At 39.5% G+C, this 18643-nt stretch overlaps 1 protein-coding gene across 1 annotated transcript in view; it reads left to right on the forward strand.

Annotated features, from left to right (window-relative positions):
- The window catches only part of ELOVL5 (ELOVL fatty acid elongase 5), a 40025-nt gene extending 24431 nt beyond the window's left edge, over positions 1-15594 (forward strand). The window contains exons 3-8 of the mRNA XM_033056136.2: positions 804-991; positions 7720-7797; positions 8444-8615; positions 10147-10271; positions 12119-12253; positions 13701-15594. Coding sequence (XP_032912027.1) covers positions 804-991; positions 7720-7797; positions 8444-8615; positions 10147-10271; positions 12119-12253; positions 13701-13832 — 830 coding nt within the window. The 3' untranslated portion in view covers positions 13833-15594. The remainder of the gene's footprint in view (positions 1-803; positions 992-7719; positions 7798-8443; positions 8616-10146; positions 10272-12118; positions 12254-13700) is intronic.
- Positions 15595-18643: the final 3049 nt, after the last annotated feature.

The following is an 18643-nucleotide window of genomic DNA, read 5'->3' on the forward strand; positions in this document are numbered from 1 at the left end:
AAGACTGTGAATGACAGCAATACTTGAATTGTTCATTTATAGTTTGGTTAACTTGGTTTCAGTACTTTGGGCTGACTTTAATGAGAGGAGTGAGATACTGTGCTGTTGGCAGGTATGGACAACACAGTTGTGGTTCAAAAGGATCACATTAATGTTCCAAGTAGTCCCCTAAAATTCTCTGATTCTGGGTGGTTCATGTGTTTTTCCTGAGAAGTCTATCTATTGCCAACACTGGATTGGTTACTCAGGCAGGACTGGCTGCTCTGTGTTCAATTGCTCATACAAGGAGTCCAAAATTTAGTTCTTTCTAATAGCACATATGTAAGTGTAACTGTGTTAGTATTGACTGGAGAATAATTATCAGGATCATCCATCTATAAGTACAGAAGTATCTATTTCACTTCTAGGTGTGACTTTGCTGACTTTCTGATGTGTACCATCATGAAGGGTTGGTTTGAGAAAATAAAAGGGAAGATTTGTTGAACCTTTTCTTTATAATTTTATCTGAGGTATTCAAGTGGGTGACAATTCTGAATGGTAATGAGTATTTAAAAATAATAGTGGTAATAACTTAATATTTTAGCCTTAGGAAAGGAATTATTTCTGCTTTCTTAAATATGTAAATAAAATGTTGTTTGTAGGTAGCAATGTGGCCCTTAATAAAAGGGCTTGCTGCACTTCCTTTGTCTTTCTTTGGTATTCCAGCACTGGAAACATTTTGGGTACAGCTTATATTTAGATGTGTTGAATTCTTCTCCTTACAAAATCTAAGTGTTTTGTATGTTTTTGTTTCTTTGTTTCAGACCCCAGGGTAAAAGGATGGCTTCTTCTGGAGAACTATACACCTACCTTTATCTTCTCAGTCTTGTACTTACTAATCGTATGGCTAGGACCAAAGTACATGAGGAACAAGCAGCCATTCTCATGCAGGGGTATTCTAGTGATCTACAACCTCGGACTTACACTGCTTTCTCTGTATATGTTTTATGAGGTAAGAGAAAAAGGATTGGTCAGGCTTATTTTGCAGTATCTGTTTTACATTGGCTCATGTGGCAAATAATCTGAGCACAGTGCTGCTGAATTCAGGAAGCATCTGCAGAGATGGTGCAACCATTTCCAATGTCACTTTTCTGGGGAGAAGACCCTAATTGTAATGTTACCTCTAAGGATGGTGTGATGCAAACCTTGCCTTAAACATCTTTGCTGACCTTGGTTTGCAATGTTTCAAATGCCCTTTGCCAAGTTGGTGCAAGTGAAGTTCTGATCTTTCATCATGAACTTGGCTACTTCCTCAGTAACTTCTCATTGCTCAGTGTGATACTGGATTGTACAAAGTACTTTGTAGCAAAACTGTGGCTTTATCTGGAGGGCAAAACCTTTTATTTACTTGTGTTTAATCATGCACATGCTCCATGCATCTATTTCTGTAGGCTTGCAATAGGTTCTTTTGCATCTTCTTGGTTTTGCTGGGGAAAAAAATGTTGCTGAAACAATGCCATTGTGATTCATCTGTTTCTTTGAGCTTAAAATCTAAACATACATATATTTCAGACTGAATTGAACTTTCTGTGGACTTACTTCCTTTCATAAAAACACAGAGATGTAGGCAGTGTAAAATTTTCTGCTTTCCAGAGAGCTCTTTATCTGCTTTTACTCAGAACTGTATGTTTTTGTTCAAGTGAAAATGAAGAACTATGGTAGTGTAAATAATTATATTTCTGGCACACTTTTAACCAAAGTATTTCTTCTTTCTATAAGGAGATATTTCATTTTCAACATCTGCTTTGCAATTCTTTCACTACAGTCTTTTCAAATACAACCTAGGGCTAAAACTACTAATCTTCTTTTTGCATGAGCTTAGAAGTGTATATTAAGCTGCAATTCTCCTTTAAGTTTGTAGTTCATTCTATAGTGTTTTACAAGGTGAGTGTTTAGAGGTGAAGTGATTTAAATTCAATGTTATTTCTCCTATGTAGTGAATTGTCCACTCAAAAATTACTGGGTTGGGTTATTAAGAAATTTGATACTTAATTGTTCAGTTGGGAGCAGTTCTGGATTCAGTAGGGACTTGGAACTACCTGTGTTCTTGATGTGCTTACATTTCTAACCTCCTTGTCTAGTGTGTTACAATCCAGAAAAAAAATGTGTGCTGATCAGTTTAATTTGTCTAAAAATAGTGTTGATGTTGACTTCAATGTCTGTCTGCATTATTTTATGCAGTTATTTATTTTCAGTTATATAATGATCTATTGTTTTAACCTCCACTTATGGTATTGGGAGTTTATAAGTGCAGACTTTTCTTCAGTTGTACCAAGTGTGGCTAAAACTCTCAGGATAACCAGTCTTTCTTCTTTGAATACCTGGAATAATACTTACAATTTCTAAATTACTGTAATGTTCTACTGTGTTACAAAATCTACAGGTAAATTTAAACAAGAGAAAATCCCTGAACTGTTGATCCTATAAATGCCTTTTTCTTGCTAACAATAAACTGGTTACCAAGGGAGGAGTGTTCATTATGTGCTGAAGAAGTCCTTCTACTTGTAACCAGATAAATAACTTTTATGTTGTGGAACAATGGCACAAATAAAATACAGTGAATATTAAGACCCTTCCTACCTATATAATTAAATAATGAGTATTGCTCTTAATCTAATATTATCTATATGGAACTGTTCATTAGCATTGTAAATATACCTTCTTGTAAAAGGGCACACACAAAGCTAGAGCATTATGAAGGTCATTAAACACATGATAGTGGCAATGAAGTGTGGTTGGCAGCACTTGGAAGCTGGATGTGAAGGCAAGTGATGCTCTGCAACAAGGGACTGATCCCATAGAAATGCTGCAGAGAACCATGCTGGCATAACACCACACTGCTTGATGTTTGCAAGGGAGAGAGCCAAAGGGCATAGAGAAAAAATGGGTCCTTGCACCTCCAGGTATGTTCTCTCTCTCAAGTACCTGCACAAATTACCCCTGTTGGTGCACAGCATGTGATACCCTTGACTGTATCTCATCAGTTTTGGAAATTTTCCTTTGAAGGATTAGCTATATATCAGTAGCAATATATAGTACACTTACTTGCTGTTAAGACAGAATTATGAGGACCAGCATTCAGAAAACTTGTGTAACTCCCTGTTCTCCTTGTTGACGTTTTGAGTTTCAGTTGGATTGAAATTTTTCAGTCCTACTGTGAGGAAAATCATAAAATGTCACCATTTATGAACTTGTTTAGTAGTGTGTCTGAAATGAAGTTGCTTTAATAGCTTGTCTACAGTACACCTGAAACCTTACTTTGAAGTTTTTCCTGAGTTATAGCTATGATGATTTAGGTCATGATTCATAGCATCACAGCTCAGTTTGCATATTATGTGACCAAAACAAGATGTTAAAGTGAGGCATCCTCCCAACTGGGATGAAAAGGATGACCTACTTAGTTTTCTGACCTTTATGTCTGAATGATTGTAAGCAATACCATGGGGGAGCTTGTCATCATAGGATTTGTGTAACTTTAGGTATTATGTACTTTGGTCTAAAATCACTAGAAATCTTAGACCTCTTGTGTGGAATTCCTGATAGTTTCTCTCTGTGCTTGCTATACCTTTTTTATTTGGCTATTTAATGACTTGGGTGGGTTTTGGTACTCTCAGAGAAGTGGACTGCTCTTGTCCTAGACAATATAACAGGCAAGGCAGATCTAGGGGAGCTGCAGAGTTTTCTCCAGGCTAATTTGTAAAATACTTCAGGAGGACAGGATGTTCTTTCAGGACAGTTTTATTCTGTAAAAATCTACAGTGCTTGGACTTTAAGGAGAAATAACGCTCTTATGTCTCAGGCAGGGGCATCAAAGGATGGCTCTGCATGGTGGAGAAGGTGCCTGTCTGGGACTGGCAGGGGGTTTATAGGATATGGGCTGATCACCTGCTGGCTGGCATGGCCGTGTCTGGAGTAGCTGCAGGAGCAGCTGGAGTAGCACTGCTTCCCCCTGTGCTGCTGCTCTGTGCTGGAATCACAATGCAGCTTGCAATGCTGTGAGTAGAGCCTGTGCCTCTCTGCTTGAGTCTCAGCTGGGTAGTTTAGCAAAGAGGGGAGAGTGCCAGGTACCCAGTTACACAGCACACAGGCCTATGTTATTTTGGGGGAGTTGGTTAGCAAAAGTGGCCAAGTTATCTGAGCCACCTGGTCAGTGGTGAAGGCTCACTTTCTTAAGTGATCTCTGCTGTCTTTTTTCTTCATCTGAAAAATTAATTCCGTACTGAACCTGCCTGAGAAAAGTCTTAGGTTTTCTTGACGAGTGAGGTGTTGCATATGCTGTAGGAAAAGTCTTAGGAAGCAGAGGGCTCTGTGCCAGAGGTGCTGTGCATGTGAGCCATGGGTGGCAACTAGGCTGCTCTTTCCTCTCCCCTTTCTTTCTCCACCCTCCTGAAGCCCTTATCTCTGCCCTGGGGTGACTGCATTCATGTCAAGATAAAGTTCCCTATCTGTGCAGGCATTTGCTTGCTTTGATCAGACATGAACTTCTGTTTCTCTTTAATCTAGCTCTGTTTTGAACCTTGTAAACCCATCATGCCTTGACAGCATGATGCAGTGCTAGGTCCCTTATCTGCCCCTCTCCAGTGAGTCTCAGACTTCAGTTTTAACATGAGAAAAAACCAAAATTCTCCCCAGTAACATCTCTCCTCCACCTAGTCATACTGGTGTTAGTGTCCTGGCTTACTTTTGTAGCGGATAAAAACACATGTGCCACAGTATTTTAAAGAATTCAGCAACAGAATTACAAAATGAAAGCAATAGGAAAAAAGGAAACTTCATTGCAGGGGAAGAAAATGTGGGTTGTTTCAGTACAAATGTGACCTTGAGCTGCAGGTTTTTCCCTTGAGCTGGGGGCCTTAACCCTGAGTTTGAGTTTAATTTAAATTGGCTTATGAAGGAACTGTCTTTTTGTGCTGTTCACAAACCACATGAAGTGGTTTACTTAAGTGCAAATGGTTATAATTGGCCTTTTCTGGACATGTTAATTTTTTGAGAGAAGATTTGCATGTGGTTGTTCATCAGCAGTGCCATCAGCAGGCCTGGACACCTGCCAGCCTGAAGATGAAGGACTTTTGGAGACGGGGCAAGGAAGGAAAGGTTGTCTCAAGACTGTGTTGACAGAGGAACCACTGCTCTGTTTCTGGGCAGGTTTCAGACCTACTGTACAGTAGTGTAAGGAGGTCTTGGAAACACTGGTCATTCAGGGAGCAGACTACAGCAAGTGTGAGCAAGGACTTAAATGCACTGCTGGAAATTTCTGACCCCTCCTTATGCTTTTGTGGTGACAGGGAAGCAGCTCCTTGGGGCTGTACACCCATGCATAATGGAGCCATTTGTGGTGATGTTTTAGAGATCACTCTCTTTTGTTTTCTGAAGACTTCCAGCATTGATGAAAGCATCGTGGGTGCAAGAAATAGTGGTGCCAGGCAAAGGAGCAGTTGGTTAAACAGGAAAAAAAATTATTTACATGTTGTATGTTGCACTGAGTAAGGTTTGTGGGCAACAACAGCAGTTCGTGGGCAGTGTAGGCAGCTTTTTACCAATTAGCTCCTTCTGGAAAGTGGGGGGATGAAATTATTTTTGTAGCTATACTAGCTATTTATATGATAAAAGATGCTGACATTTCCTACAAATGTTGCTTTGCTTATATCATTTGTGACTGAGAGAGTATTACAGTTCCTAGCATACAGCAATATATTCTTTTGTAAACAAGGGAGTACTCAGGTGGAGCTGAAGCCACTGCTCATAGCCACACTTAAGTAATCCTTTAGAGAGGTGGGATCCGTAGAGACACCTTTGGCTGCATTATGCTTTAGGTGCTGAACCTGTACCACTTGGCAGAAAAAGTTCTGTGGATTCACTATGCCAGCCTTTACTGGGAAGAAGTTTATGGAGCAACATTAATGATGGACGTTGTTTGGATTAATTGCAGTATAAACAATGTTATTATCCTTCTATTCCTAACACTTCCTTTAACTATGAGAAGTGCATGAAAACACCTGTAAGCTTTAACATGATCACAGCACAATGTAGTCTTCAGTCTGAGCAACTGGCGGGCACTTAAAAAGCTGTGCACTCTTTCCCTCAGTGGCTTGCTGCAAAGCTTGCTCTGGGGCACAGCTGGTCCTTTAGCAAGGTACACTTTTAAAGTGGTGTCCTCTGCACAGCCCTGCAGCCAGGAGAGAAGTCCTGCTTCCAGGGCTGCCTTCCCTTTGTTGCTTGGATAGTGAAAGAGTCTGGGTCTGCTGCTGATGTGCATGGCTGCCCTGCCCTTGCTGTGGCAGGATTCTATTGATTTATCTCTAATACAAGAGAAACTTCCAGATCTGTATATTGTGATACAACTAGATGTACATTTTCTCCCCTAAATTGTTGCAATAATTCTATCTCAGAAGGTCAAAAATACTCACATGGACTGACTGAGTATTTTAAAAGTTAATGTAGGGGGAAAATGAGGCATGAAAGAAATAACATTGAGGAAAGGTAGATCATTTAAGTGATAATCTTTATTGAACCTTTTTAAATTAGCTTCCTGTTCACAGTTCTAAGCCACATTTAGTCATACCAGTTATTGTGGTCCTTTAATCAAGTGATCTTTTAAAATTACTTTTAGTGCAAGGATTTTCTACTGTGGCTTTGCAAAGCTATTTTTCATTCTGCAGATAGATAAGGCCGAAAACATACAACTTCCTTCTGCCTTTCAGATGGTTTTTGAGATACCTAACAATTTTTTATTCACTTAGGAGTTGCCTAAAGTTGTTACTCCTTTCCTCATGCTATTCCCAAGAGGAAGAACATCTTTATATACAATGTCCAATGATCCCTTCTGTTGAGATATTAAAGGGGATTTTGTTCATGTCCTTGCCCGTGCTCCCTCCTCCCATTCTACCCTCAGCCTGTCCTACCATCTCTTACCATCTGTGAAGGGGTGAGAACATCCAGCCTGGATCTTGTTTCTTTAGATATTTGAGCCAACCCCTCCACAATGGACACCCTGTCATGACTAATAATCAGTCATCACTCTTAATATGATTCCGTTATGTTTGAGGTGTTATTTGTTATACCAGGAAGTCAGGCAGGCAGTGGCATATCCTGCAGAGGAATTCACTTACATTGGGATGGATGTAATGTGCTTGGTATGAGTGAATTGCTTAAAAAGATCTTGAAGAATGGCAGTGCAGTGAAACATCTGTTGTTAGCTGTTGAGGAGAGGAAAGCTGAAAATATGCTCTGTCACGTGGCTGAAAAAATGGTAGTCACATCTCTTGAGTATCAAATTTCTTAAAGATGTAACCCTTTCTAAAAGTAATCAAAGGAAAAATGTATTTACTGGATTTTGGTTATTTACTTTCTCCAACAACGAGATCATCAGCAAAGAAGCAGATTTCTTGAGAAGCTGTGTGAAATATGACTATGAAAAGGCTCACACTGTGTGGGATAAGTGAGGATAAAATGTTACCTCCTGTTTTTATTCTGGTATACCCCGACTGGGAGAATTTATTAATTTGCCCTTCACTATGATTCAATCACTGCTTGGAACTTGAAATCAACCTAATGCCACCCTGAGGTGCCCAGGATTCTCTTGGCACCAGATGTCTGGGCTCAGCCACTGTGGAGGTTTGCAGGTGCCATAGAGTTCAACCTTCTCCCCAAATAACACTTTATTTTTTTTTATTTGCTCAGCTGGTGACGGGAGTATTGGAAGGAGGATACAATTTCTTCTGTCAGGATACACACAGTGGAGGAGAGGCTGATATGAAGGTACTGTAATCCATAATCCAGACATAGGTAATGTTTCAAATTGTCCACTTGAGTGTAAGTGGAGAGCAGAACAGTATTGATTATGCACATTTTGCTTAAACTATAAGCTTTTTTCCTCCTTTTCCAGTGCAATGGACAATGCACTGTCAGATGTAATAGTTAATCTATTATATATTTATGGTTGGTATTTTTATGAGTAATTATGTGCAAATTTTCAAGTGGCCCCAGATCAACAAATGAGGACCTTGTCTTTGGACTGTTATCCAACCACTCTGTGTTGAGCCCACCCTTCTCTTTCTGAGATGTGGTGATGATTTCTTCTGGTCACACTTCTGACCTCTCCTTTACAGACAGCACTGCAGCACCAGCTCCGGTTAAGTATTTTCTTATTTTCCCCAGGATAACCCAGGTGCACAGCAGTAGCCTCATGAAGCAGTCTTTGTCATCCTGTTTTCAGCTGTAGCTATAGATTTGTACCTCCATCTCCCATGGAGAAACCAGAGGCAGAAGTATTACAGAAGATCCCAGCAGTGTCTTCAATCCAAGTAGTGCAGGGCAGAATCTGGATTTTAGTTACTTAGATAACATAAGAGTTGAAAGCCACCACAATATGCAATGCTTCTAAAACTTGTTTCCTCCTTTCCAGATCATACGTGTCCTCTGGTGGTACTATTTCTCCAAACTCATTGAGTTCATGGATACCTTCTTTTTCATTTTGAGGAAAAATAATCATCAGATCACTGTTCTGCATGTCTACCACCATGCAACAATGCTGAACATCTGGTGGTTTGTTATGAACTGGGTGCCTTGTGGTCACTGTAAGTACTGGGTTATTTTTGGGGAACATCTGCAACAGGGGCTTTGTTTTGGTAGTCTTTTGATCAAACATCTCTGGTTACCTTCAGCTGCAGGATTAGTTCTGTATCACATTAAGCTGCTTTGCTGAATTGCAACTATTGTAGATGGTTGCAGGAATAAAGCTACCAGCACAACCTTTAGGAAAGGAACGTCTGTGTGGTTTGAGGAATTTGTGGGGCAGTGTGACATTTATCAGGTGCATTAGCCCAGGTCAGATAGCTGTCAACCTTGGTTTCTCTATGTTTGCTGTAGTTACAGACCCTCTGATGAAACAATACTCTTTTTCATGTCAAGCCAGAAGCTTGTTTCAGCTGTAAAACAACTAAAAGTGACTCCTGTCCTTGTATCTGTAAAGTTCACTTGAGATATTGCTTTCTTAGTTTAATCTCATTACACCACTGGCCATAACAAATTATTTCAATTAAAATCTTGTCCCCTGAGCACTAATGAACATGAGCAAATGAATCTTAAGTGAAAGACTTCCATGTCTCTCTTGTCTAAATCCTGCTAACCTTTGGCAATCTGGCTTTAATTTTTTACTTCCGTTGCACTTAGCTGGCATCTGGTTTCCTAACTGCATTGGCATGGCTTAGCTGTGGTTGGGATGTGCAGCTTATAGATACTGCCTTTGTTGAATGCTCCATTCAAGAGAAACCTTCTCAAACCCGAAGGATGTGAGCTACTGGCAGTGCAGACCAAGAGGATGCATTCCTCAGGAGTCTGCTCTCTGAGCCAAATAGCATAGAAACTTGTATTTGTTTTGTGTTGTCAACACAACGGTGAGTAATACTGAACTTATAAAAAGTCTGCATCTGGAAACACATTCTCCTCCAAGGAAGTCAATCCTTGTTCATACAGCAGTCAAAACTGCACATACTTAGAATCTATCTTGTGCTCATGCGGTCTTGAAAACGCTTTTGTGCTATTTCTAGTCGTGTTTTTCTTCTTCCAAGCTTTATGTTCTGTTGTCATCACAGTTCTATGCAGTTCAGTGTTAAGCTATGAGTTTCTTTAATATTAGACTAAAGGTGCTGTAAACAAGGACAAATAAAATAGCTAACTTGCAGTTTCTGAAGGTATTTGAAGCTTTTGGTTATAAATGACAAAACTGACTCCTGCCTGGAAGGAAGTGAAAGCAACCTAAAAGTAGATGGGTGAAGCTATTGATTGTTTGGTATATGAGCATTCCTCCTTTTTATCAGTTTCCTCAGTTCCCTTGAGAAACCATAATGTAGATATGAAAAAGAGCAACTTGAGGAAACAAAACCAGAAGGCTGGTGTAAAGCACAAAGCTGGAAAGCAGCTCAGTTACTCCACTGGGTAGGCAGAATAAAAAGCAGGGTAAAAAAAGAACCCTCTTTCTTTTCTTCTAAGATAAATAATATTTTAAATAGTAACATTTTGAACATGTTATTTTTGTAGGTTCCATGAAACAGCTTGTTTTCTCCTGGTAATGCAGTGTACCTTCTTTTTCCCTTGCCCTATTTTTAGCTTACTTTGGTGCCACTCTGAACAGCTTTATCCATGTCCTCATGTACTCCTACTACGGATTGTCCGCTGTTCCAGCAATGCGTCCTTATCTGTGGTGGAAGAAGTACATCACTCAGGGGCAGCTGGTGAGTGACCTGCTCTTCAGTGCTTCAGCAGGCTCTTGTATTTGTGATGAGGTCCTCTTGTCTTTACCGAGTTAGGAAATTTTGGCAGGGGGTAGAAGAAAAGAGAATGAGAGCTGGTACCTTCTACATCTTGTAGTGCCTACGTCACCTTAGAAATCCAGCTCCTGCACATGCGTTGGCTCTGTTTTCAGAACAGCAGGGAGCTGGGGTCTGGGGCTGTACATGAATCAGTACTGGTCTGTGGGATCTTTCTGCCCCTCGCCATGTTGTGGGGCTAGATGTATTTGGGAGTTGCAGTGCTGGGATTCTGGGACTCAGTAGCCAGGGAGGAAGCTTTTCTTCCAAGCCCTCTTGAGCTAGGCTGCTCTTCCCTGTGCTTGGTTGGTCAGGCTGGGACAGACCAGAAAGTGAGTGCAATGCTGTCCACAGCTAACAAGGGCCATTCTACTCCTGTGGGACAATGCCTTTTCTGTCCTACTTTTGCATGCAGTTGCAAATGGTTTATTAAAAACTATTCAATATTTTTGTTCCCTTTCTGCACTTCAAATGGGCAGATTTTTTCTCTTGTAATTCTGTGTTGGACTCCTTGTATCCGTTTGCACTGTTTTGTGTGTGTGCAATGATGAAGCCTGACCACTGTGCTGGAGGTGGTAAGAGCAGTGAAATTAGGTAATTCAGCACATGCTGTAGTGATACTGCACAAGAACCAGGCTTCAATGTGTACAACATGTCAGAACACCACAAGGAAATGTGCATGAGTGTTCTTTCTTCCCCATTTTGTAGAGGGAGAAACTGAAACCTAGAGATAAATTATTTTGTTATGTTCTTCTCCCCCCTCCCACCCCACCTTATCAGAGCTGTGAATAGTTCTAATAACATTTGCTGGTGATGATTAATAACATTTACTGCCAGCAATTCACAGTGTTGATTCTCAACATGGTTTTTTTTAGCATTGTTCTTCCTGAAGAGTGGCAAAGTATTGTAGCTGAGGGCTCATTTTCATGGGAGGCATGGGGAGGATTGCTTTGGTTTGAAGTTTGTTTCTGTTTTTCTTCCCAGATTTAGGCTCTATTCTTCATCCCTGTTGAAGTGCTACAGAGTGCAGTGTCTCAGTGCTTTGGTTGCTCCCCTGGCTATTGTCATAACTGCTTTCACTTCCTTGCCTGCTCTGCATGCATAGCTGTTAGGGCAGCAAAATAGCAGAGCAGAACAAACAGTCTTTCCCTTTTTAAATAAACATTCCCTAATCTGGTAGCCTTTATGTGAGGGTGAGTTTTGCCTAAGGCCCTCTGCATTACATAAGCCCAAACTCTGTTTTTCCAAATGAGATAATTAAAGACAATTGGACCCTTATCCTCCTCCCTGGCTCCCCAGCTTCCCTGCAGCTTTTACCCCAAAAATTCTTCCACTGGAACCATATGTCAGACAGTTCCTGTCTGTGGGAAGGGATTGCAGGGATCTATGTGTAGATCAAGTGACCTCAGGTCTTCTGCAGCTGAAGCAGTTAGATGGAGATCTACTCTATTAGGATAGTAAAGACAAATCCCAATGAATTCTGACTAGGAAGAAGGTGGTCTTTCTTCCTTGGGACATTTATATATTAATTCTATGTAAGTTACTCTAATGTTCTGAAATGGAAAAATACAAATAAACATGCTTAACAGGATAATACCACAATCTGAATGTCTGCTCACTCAGGTTTACAGAGAAAACTCTTGCCAAACACACAATATTACATACCCTTTACTTGTTTTGGAAATAACTGTTGAGATTTTGGTCACTCACGGTGTTTTTTCCTCCTTCCATTAATGTGCTCCATTTCTCTTATTTTTGTTTTCTCTCCCCAGATTCAGTTTGTCTTGACAATCTTCCAGACCAGCTGTGGTGTTGTTTGGCCATGTGCATTTCCTCAGGGGTGGCTGTATTTTCAGATTTCTTACATGATTTCTTTGATTATCCTCTTCACAAATTTCTATATTCAGGTAAAAGTAGCATTCATCAACTCTTTCTAACATTCTCCTGGCTGTATCTCACTGGAAAGCTGTTACAGAAAGATATGTTTGAAATGTGCTTTTGCTGTCCTTCACTAACATGCATATGTTCTTGAAGTACTACACTTGTTGATCTCCCTTTTACTTTCAAATCTTCTGATGTGCTGTACCCATAATTCAGAATGCTTGGTAATTTCAGTGAGCCAGAGTGATACAAAGAAATGGCTTACTGCAATTCTGACTGCAGGTAAGGGAGAGGAAGAGCTTTAGGTAAGACAAAGCTTTCCAGTCTGAAATAAACCAGCAGCATGTGAACCTGTGGAGCACCTGAAGGAATTGTTCATTTCTGCTTTTACAAGGGGAAATGCTTGGGTTTTTGTCCAGGGAAACTTCCCTCACAACATGCAGAAATCTGGATTTTGTTCACTTCTACAAGCATTTGTTTGTATTTTCATATGGAAAATTAGTGGGTTTAGTTGTGTCTCTACCAATCTGATTTCACGTTTCAACAGATCCAGACTTGGTCTGTGTTATTCTGAGCAGTTCATAACTGGGCTCTGTACAAAGATGTACAACTACTGTCTTCAGAAAATCAAACCAACAGCCTGCTGCCCCTAAAGAGGCAAACTGTTATATGTTTCAAGTGTCATTTGAGAGATTAGGGCATTTTGGTTCTGGTGGGAATGATTCATGGGGGAAACACAGCAGGCTTCCCTGTTTGTTTTTCTGGTACTTCTTAAAATCAGTCCCATGATTTCTATCACTTGCTGCATATGAACATGCTAGTTAAACATTAGAGTATATTCCAGATATGACTTGATTTTCTTTGTCAATTTTGCTGATATTTTAACTTTTAATTGTTTAAATTCACACAGAAATTTGGGGAAATGTGCTTTTGTCAGGCAGCTGAACCCCTTTAAAAAAACCTGTATATTTTATTGTCTGTAGTTTTTTTAGACAGTCTCCCCAATCCTGTTAGTTTTTGATTCTTGTGTTAGCCAGTAGAAATTCCCTTCACATTTCTATCTCTGAACTTCCCTTTTATTGTTTACCCACCTCTTGTTCTGGTTATATTCAAGGTGCTGTCACCTGCAGTGCCTCAAACTTCCTTCTTCACATGTCCTTTTGAGTATATTCTTATCCCATAGTCTGCTCATAAAATTGCTTCCCTTGTTTCTAATTTACTATTAGTATGATACTACCATCACACTGCCAAGCCTTTTTCTTTTCAAGTGAACTACTCCTCTCACGGTGATGAATGAAAGGCATAGTATAGTCTCATACACAGAAAGTGGTAGAGCTTGTTAGACTCTTACCGCCAACACAAGGTCTTTAAAAATGATGAATGCAAGTTTACTTTTGTGTTTCTAGAGTTACTGTGAGGAAGTGGTTATTTATATCTAATTAAGCAAAACCATGTGCCTTTCATGTATTCTAGACTTACAACAAGAAGGCGTCCTCGAGGAGGAAAGAATATCAGAATGGCTCCACGGCCGTTGCGAACGGGTACACAAACAGCTTTTCTTCCCTTGAGAACAATGTGAAACAAAGGAAACAAAGGAAGGATTGAAGACCAAACTGAAAAACCATTTTGATAACCCCAACAACAAAATCATCTGATTGTAAGCACAATGAGAGTTGTGCACTAATACTCTAATGGCTACTGTAACTATTCCTGCCTAGAATAGTGTGATTTATGTAGGACTTAACCAGTGCAAACACCCTAGAAACTGTATACAGAACATAAAAGTAGGTTAAAGTTTAAAAATAATTCTGGGCTGTCACTGACCCTGCTATAGACCATGGAAGGGAAGTATTATCATATTATCCAACACTGCTGTTGCCTTACTAGTCAATATGATAGGTGCTGAATTATGATTCACAATTTGAAAACACTGTAATCTAAACCTCCATTTTTTTAACTGTAGATCATGCATGTGATTGTAGAGGTAATTTGTATGATGCTGGTTTCAGTAGATAAACACACATGCCTTAAATTAAAAAGCAGGGCCCAAAGCTTATTACTGGTTTAAAAATTAGGGTATGTTTCAACTTTTCAATTGATTGACTTTTTATTAAAAAGTCATTTAGAAGAATCCATTGATCATTTTACTGTTCTGTATGTGATACACGATGCTACGTATCTCTTACTCGATACAGTGAAATTGAAAATGGCACATTTTAGTTTTGTATATTTGGCTTTAATTGATTCAACAGTCACAAAACAGATGGAAAAGTTATTTTACCTTTTTGATAGATCTTATTTTTTTATTTGAACTATACATCACTAACAAAAAAGTAATTGGCACTTACACAGTCGAGTAAGATTTAAATATTGTCTCTAAAGTTTAGAGCATATACAGGGTGGACCCATCTATTCTTTTTACTTTTTTTCTTTCTTATTTCTGAGAATTCTTAAATGCTAAATGAAGAGTGTTTTTTAATATGAAACTGGCAGTTTCAAGTGTTATTACCATAGCCATATCCATCTTTTAGGAGATACTGTTTAAGTCTGTGGCATATCCAAAAGTGTATTTAAAAGTGGAGCCAGAAAGATGCTTTTCTGATGGAATTGTCTGTATTTAAGTTGGTATCTGAACTGTTCTTCATGTAGCATACATTCACTTTCAAAATGTGCCTAACACAAAGATGATTTTTTTTCCCAAACAAACAAGTTTAAACAGTTTAAGTCATAGGTAATGTTTTTTAAATGTTACTGAAATGTGCTGGAAATGTCTGTTTCTGTAATGTGAGTTGTGTATATCACTGGTAATGTTTTGGCTTGTTATCTAAGGATTTGGTTTGAGTGCTGGTTAAAGTTACTCCTTCTTGTAAAATGCTGTCTTGCACATATGAGGAGTCAGTTGCAAAGCCAGTAGCTGTTGTTGGTATTCTGGTATCTGCCATGGTGGAGTCCATTAAGCTCTGAAAAATTAAATTGTGCAAGACATTCTGCTGGTCATTGCTCAAGTTTAATTATTTGGTTTTTTGATATTTATATAAATGCCAGTTTTAACACGTTTAATTGTTTTTAAATATTTTTTAAAATTTTTGCACATCTCTTAAGGAATTAATAAGTTCTCTTACTAGCCTTGTGGGTTTTCATTCCTTGTTTTGAAGGAGACAGTGTCTGTTATGTTTACATTATCAAAGCTTGTGTGTGTGTCTTCATTTCTAGGTACTGGTTTGCAGAGTCTTTACATAGCTCAGTACAGCAGCTATAATGTTCAAAATAGGCTGTCTAAATGTGCTAGAAATAAACTCTTGGCTCATCTGAGTATACTTCATTGTTAATGTTTGACATGGTTTAATCATTAAAACACTTTTGATGATCTCTGCCTGAATTCTGTGCGTTTGTACAGAATTAATACATTGCCCCATCCTGTGTCAGGCCAAGGAGGAGCCACCATGATGGAAGAACAGCTGATGATATTCAGGGACATTAAGCATACCAGACATTTGGCAACAAATTCTTTAGAGAAACCTTTGGCAGTTACTAAACACGGTTCCCTTGCCTGGCTGAGATGGTTTTAAGTCCCACTGGGATTACTGACTCACTGGATGCAGAGCAGCCCCAATAGCTCGAGATGGTGAGTGCCAGGAGCAGAGCTTAACCTGACTGAGACGGACTTCAGCCTCAACTGTCCTGTCTGTAAAGTGGGGATGATACCTCTCCCCAGAATAGGAGCGTTTTTGCAATTTCCTTATAGCTTCCCTTGCCCTTTGGTGATTGTTTTGGAACCCTCTCTGATTTCAGTGTTTAATCAGTGCATTGCAACAACCCCAGATAGGCTGGTGATCGACTTGGTAAAACAGTAACTTATGTAGCTGTCTGCCTTTTCCCTTGCAGGCTCTTAACACAAAAAACATAGACGAGGGAAATGTTGCCTCTGCCTTTGATATTTGGTAGCTGTCTTGAGTTTAAGCTGATAAAATGTGTGTTTCTTGTACAAGACTGGAATGTATGTTGCTAAAATGTACGCATTATTCACACAAAAAAAAAAAGATATAAAAGTAAGATGAATGCTTAAGAGAAGTATAAATAAAATTGGAGGCCAGATTACTTGAATGGTGAGGGTTCTGCAGGGAATCCTTTGAGGCAATGCAGGAAATGATGAAATACAGATAGAGATCAGTCAGAGAAGTGCTGCTCCAAGTTGTATTGGTACAGTGGATTAATTCACTATCATCCTCTTGCCAAGAATTACTGCACCAACAAAAGTGATTAGTTGTGATCATCAGAATGTCTCACAAACTGATTTATAAAGCAAACTTTGATTCCATTTTCAATTTTTAATTCATTTACTTTAAATAGATGGATATACAAAACAAGATCCATATGTTTTTCCATTTCAGTGGAATGCATTTGTGTGAGCAGGGGAAACTGGAGTCCCCAGAGCCTCCCATGACATGACAGTAGCAGAGGCATTAATTTTTAAGTCATAGGTATTAAAATAATCTCCAACAGAAAGGAGGGAAGAGAGCAACAACAGTCCAGTTTAAAAAAAAAATTGTATTATGTTTAAATCAGTCAAACTGGAATATGGAGAAGGAGGAAAGAGACTTATGTATCTTGTATTTCAATGATACGTAATATAGATACTATATTTTCTGTAGGAGGAATGTAAAAAGTCTCTGATAGATGGTAGACTTCATAGTCTGATTTCAGTATGATGACAGGTTTCAGAATAAATGAGAAGAATGAGTACAAGGAAGTAAAAATAAAACGGAAGAAAATGTAAAAGTGCTTTTTTGGAATTAATCACATCTGATTGACCCATATTGGTTTTTAATGAAAAAAAAAATACTGTATGGACAAAGGAAATACATCTTCAATCCCTCTGGAATAGGTATTTTTAATCTTGGAAATTATTATGTAAACTAGAGGGTGCGGTGACCAGCAACAGGATCTGTGGATAAGCAAGGTCAAACTGATGAGCAAATAGTTTGTCTCAATGCTTTCAGCCAGAACGGAGCCCATTAATAATGTTTTAGGAGAAACCCTGGTATAAAAACCAGGACTGTTTGCAACAATGTTTGGAGATGATGACATCAGAAAGTACTGTCAGTGCCAAGAAAGATTATATCTCCTACAGCAACTACCTTGATGGCTGGAGTAAGAAATGGGATTACTGTAAATCCCCTTTAGGCACCAGAATTTCAGCTGTTTTCCAGAGGAGTTCTAGTTGGATATGACTGAAGAGGAGAGAAGGAAGATATATTGTGAATCATCTCTTCAACAACTTAGAGCTGCTACTGTGGAAAAAAAAAAAAGGGGGGGGAGAGAGGTAAATCTTTTATTTGGTAACTGGCCCATTTTTAGTAGGAGGAATGTGCTAGCATGGGAGGATGAGGATGAGGCTCTGACAGAACTTCCTTTTGATGAATACATTAGCTCTCAAGAAAACTTAATTTTAAAAGATCTGCTGTACAGAAGAGTTACTGGGATGGTCAGAGAAATTGCAAGTTCTGCAAAACACATGTTTAACAAGAACAGTTATTGAGAAGGAATGTAACCTCAGCCAACACAGGCATCACAGCAGTAGATTAAAATTTCCATGAAGGAAAATGAGCTATTTTAAGTGTATGACACAAATCAAATGGGTGTAAGCTACCCAATAGTCTTCCTAGTCTAGAAATAGGGAGAGTGCCTTTTTCAATGTAGGTCTAGACCATTTTTCCCTTAAGAGTGGTGTGAAGCTCTGGGGGATTGCTTGGAGATGGGTCACTGACCACTTCTAAAGTTGCTAAGGCCAGGGATGGGACCCCCGGTGTGCTGCTCCGCATCCTTGTAAAAAGGAGCTGTTGGTACCTTTGTGAAAGTATATCTAAGAAAGGGCAAAACAGAGAGAGGAGTGATAACAAGTGTGAGAAACAGCCCTGCAGACACCAAGGTGGGAAAGGAGGGGGTGGAGGTGATGCTGGAGCAGATTCCCCTGCTGCCTGTGGAGAAGCCTATGGCAAAGCAGATATCCACACTGCAGCCCATGGGGGACCCTGTGGTAGAACGTGGACATGCCCTGAAGGAACTACAGCCTGTTGAGAGCCCATGCTACCAGATTTTTCTAAGGGACTTCAGCATGTGGAAAAAGCCCACACTGGAACTTGAGTAGGAAAGAAGACTGAGGAGTTGCTGTGGACTGACCACAACCACCCCACGCCACTTGGAGCATGGAGGAGGTAGAGGGGGTGAGAATGAAGGAGTGAAACAGCCTTGGAAGAAGGGGGTAAGGAGTAGGTGTTTTAGTTGTTGTCTTTGTGTCTTGCCATTCAGTTCTAGTGTAATTGAAATACATTCCATTCTTTTTCCCAGAATCCATTTGGGCCGGACAATTATTGCTGAGTAACCTTCCTGTCTTTATCTCAAACCTCAATCTTTTC

This window comes from Catharus ustulatus, chromosome 3 (genome assembly GCF_009819885.2).
Source record: "Catharus ustulatus isolate bCatUst1 chromosome 3, bCatUst1.pri.v2, whole genome shotgun sequence".
Taxonomy (NCBI): domain Eukaryota; kingdom Metazoa; phylum Chordata; class Aves; order Passeriformes; family Turdidae; genus Catharus; species Catharus ustulatus.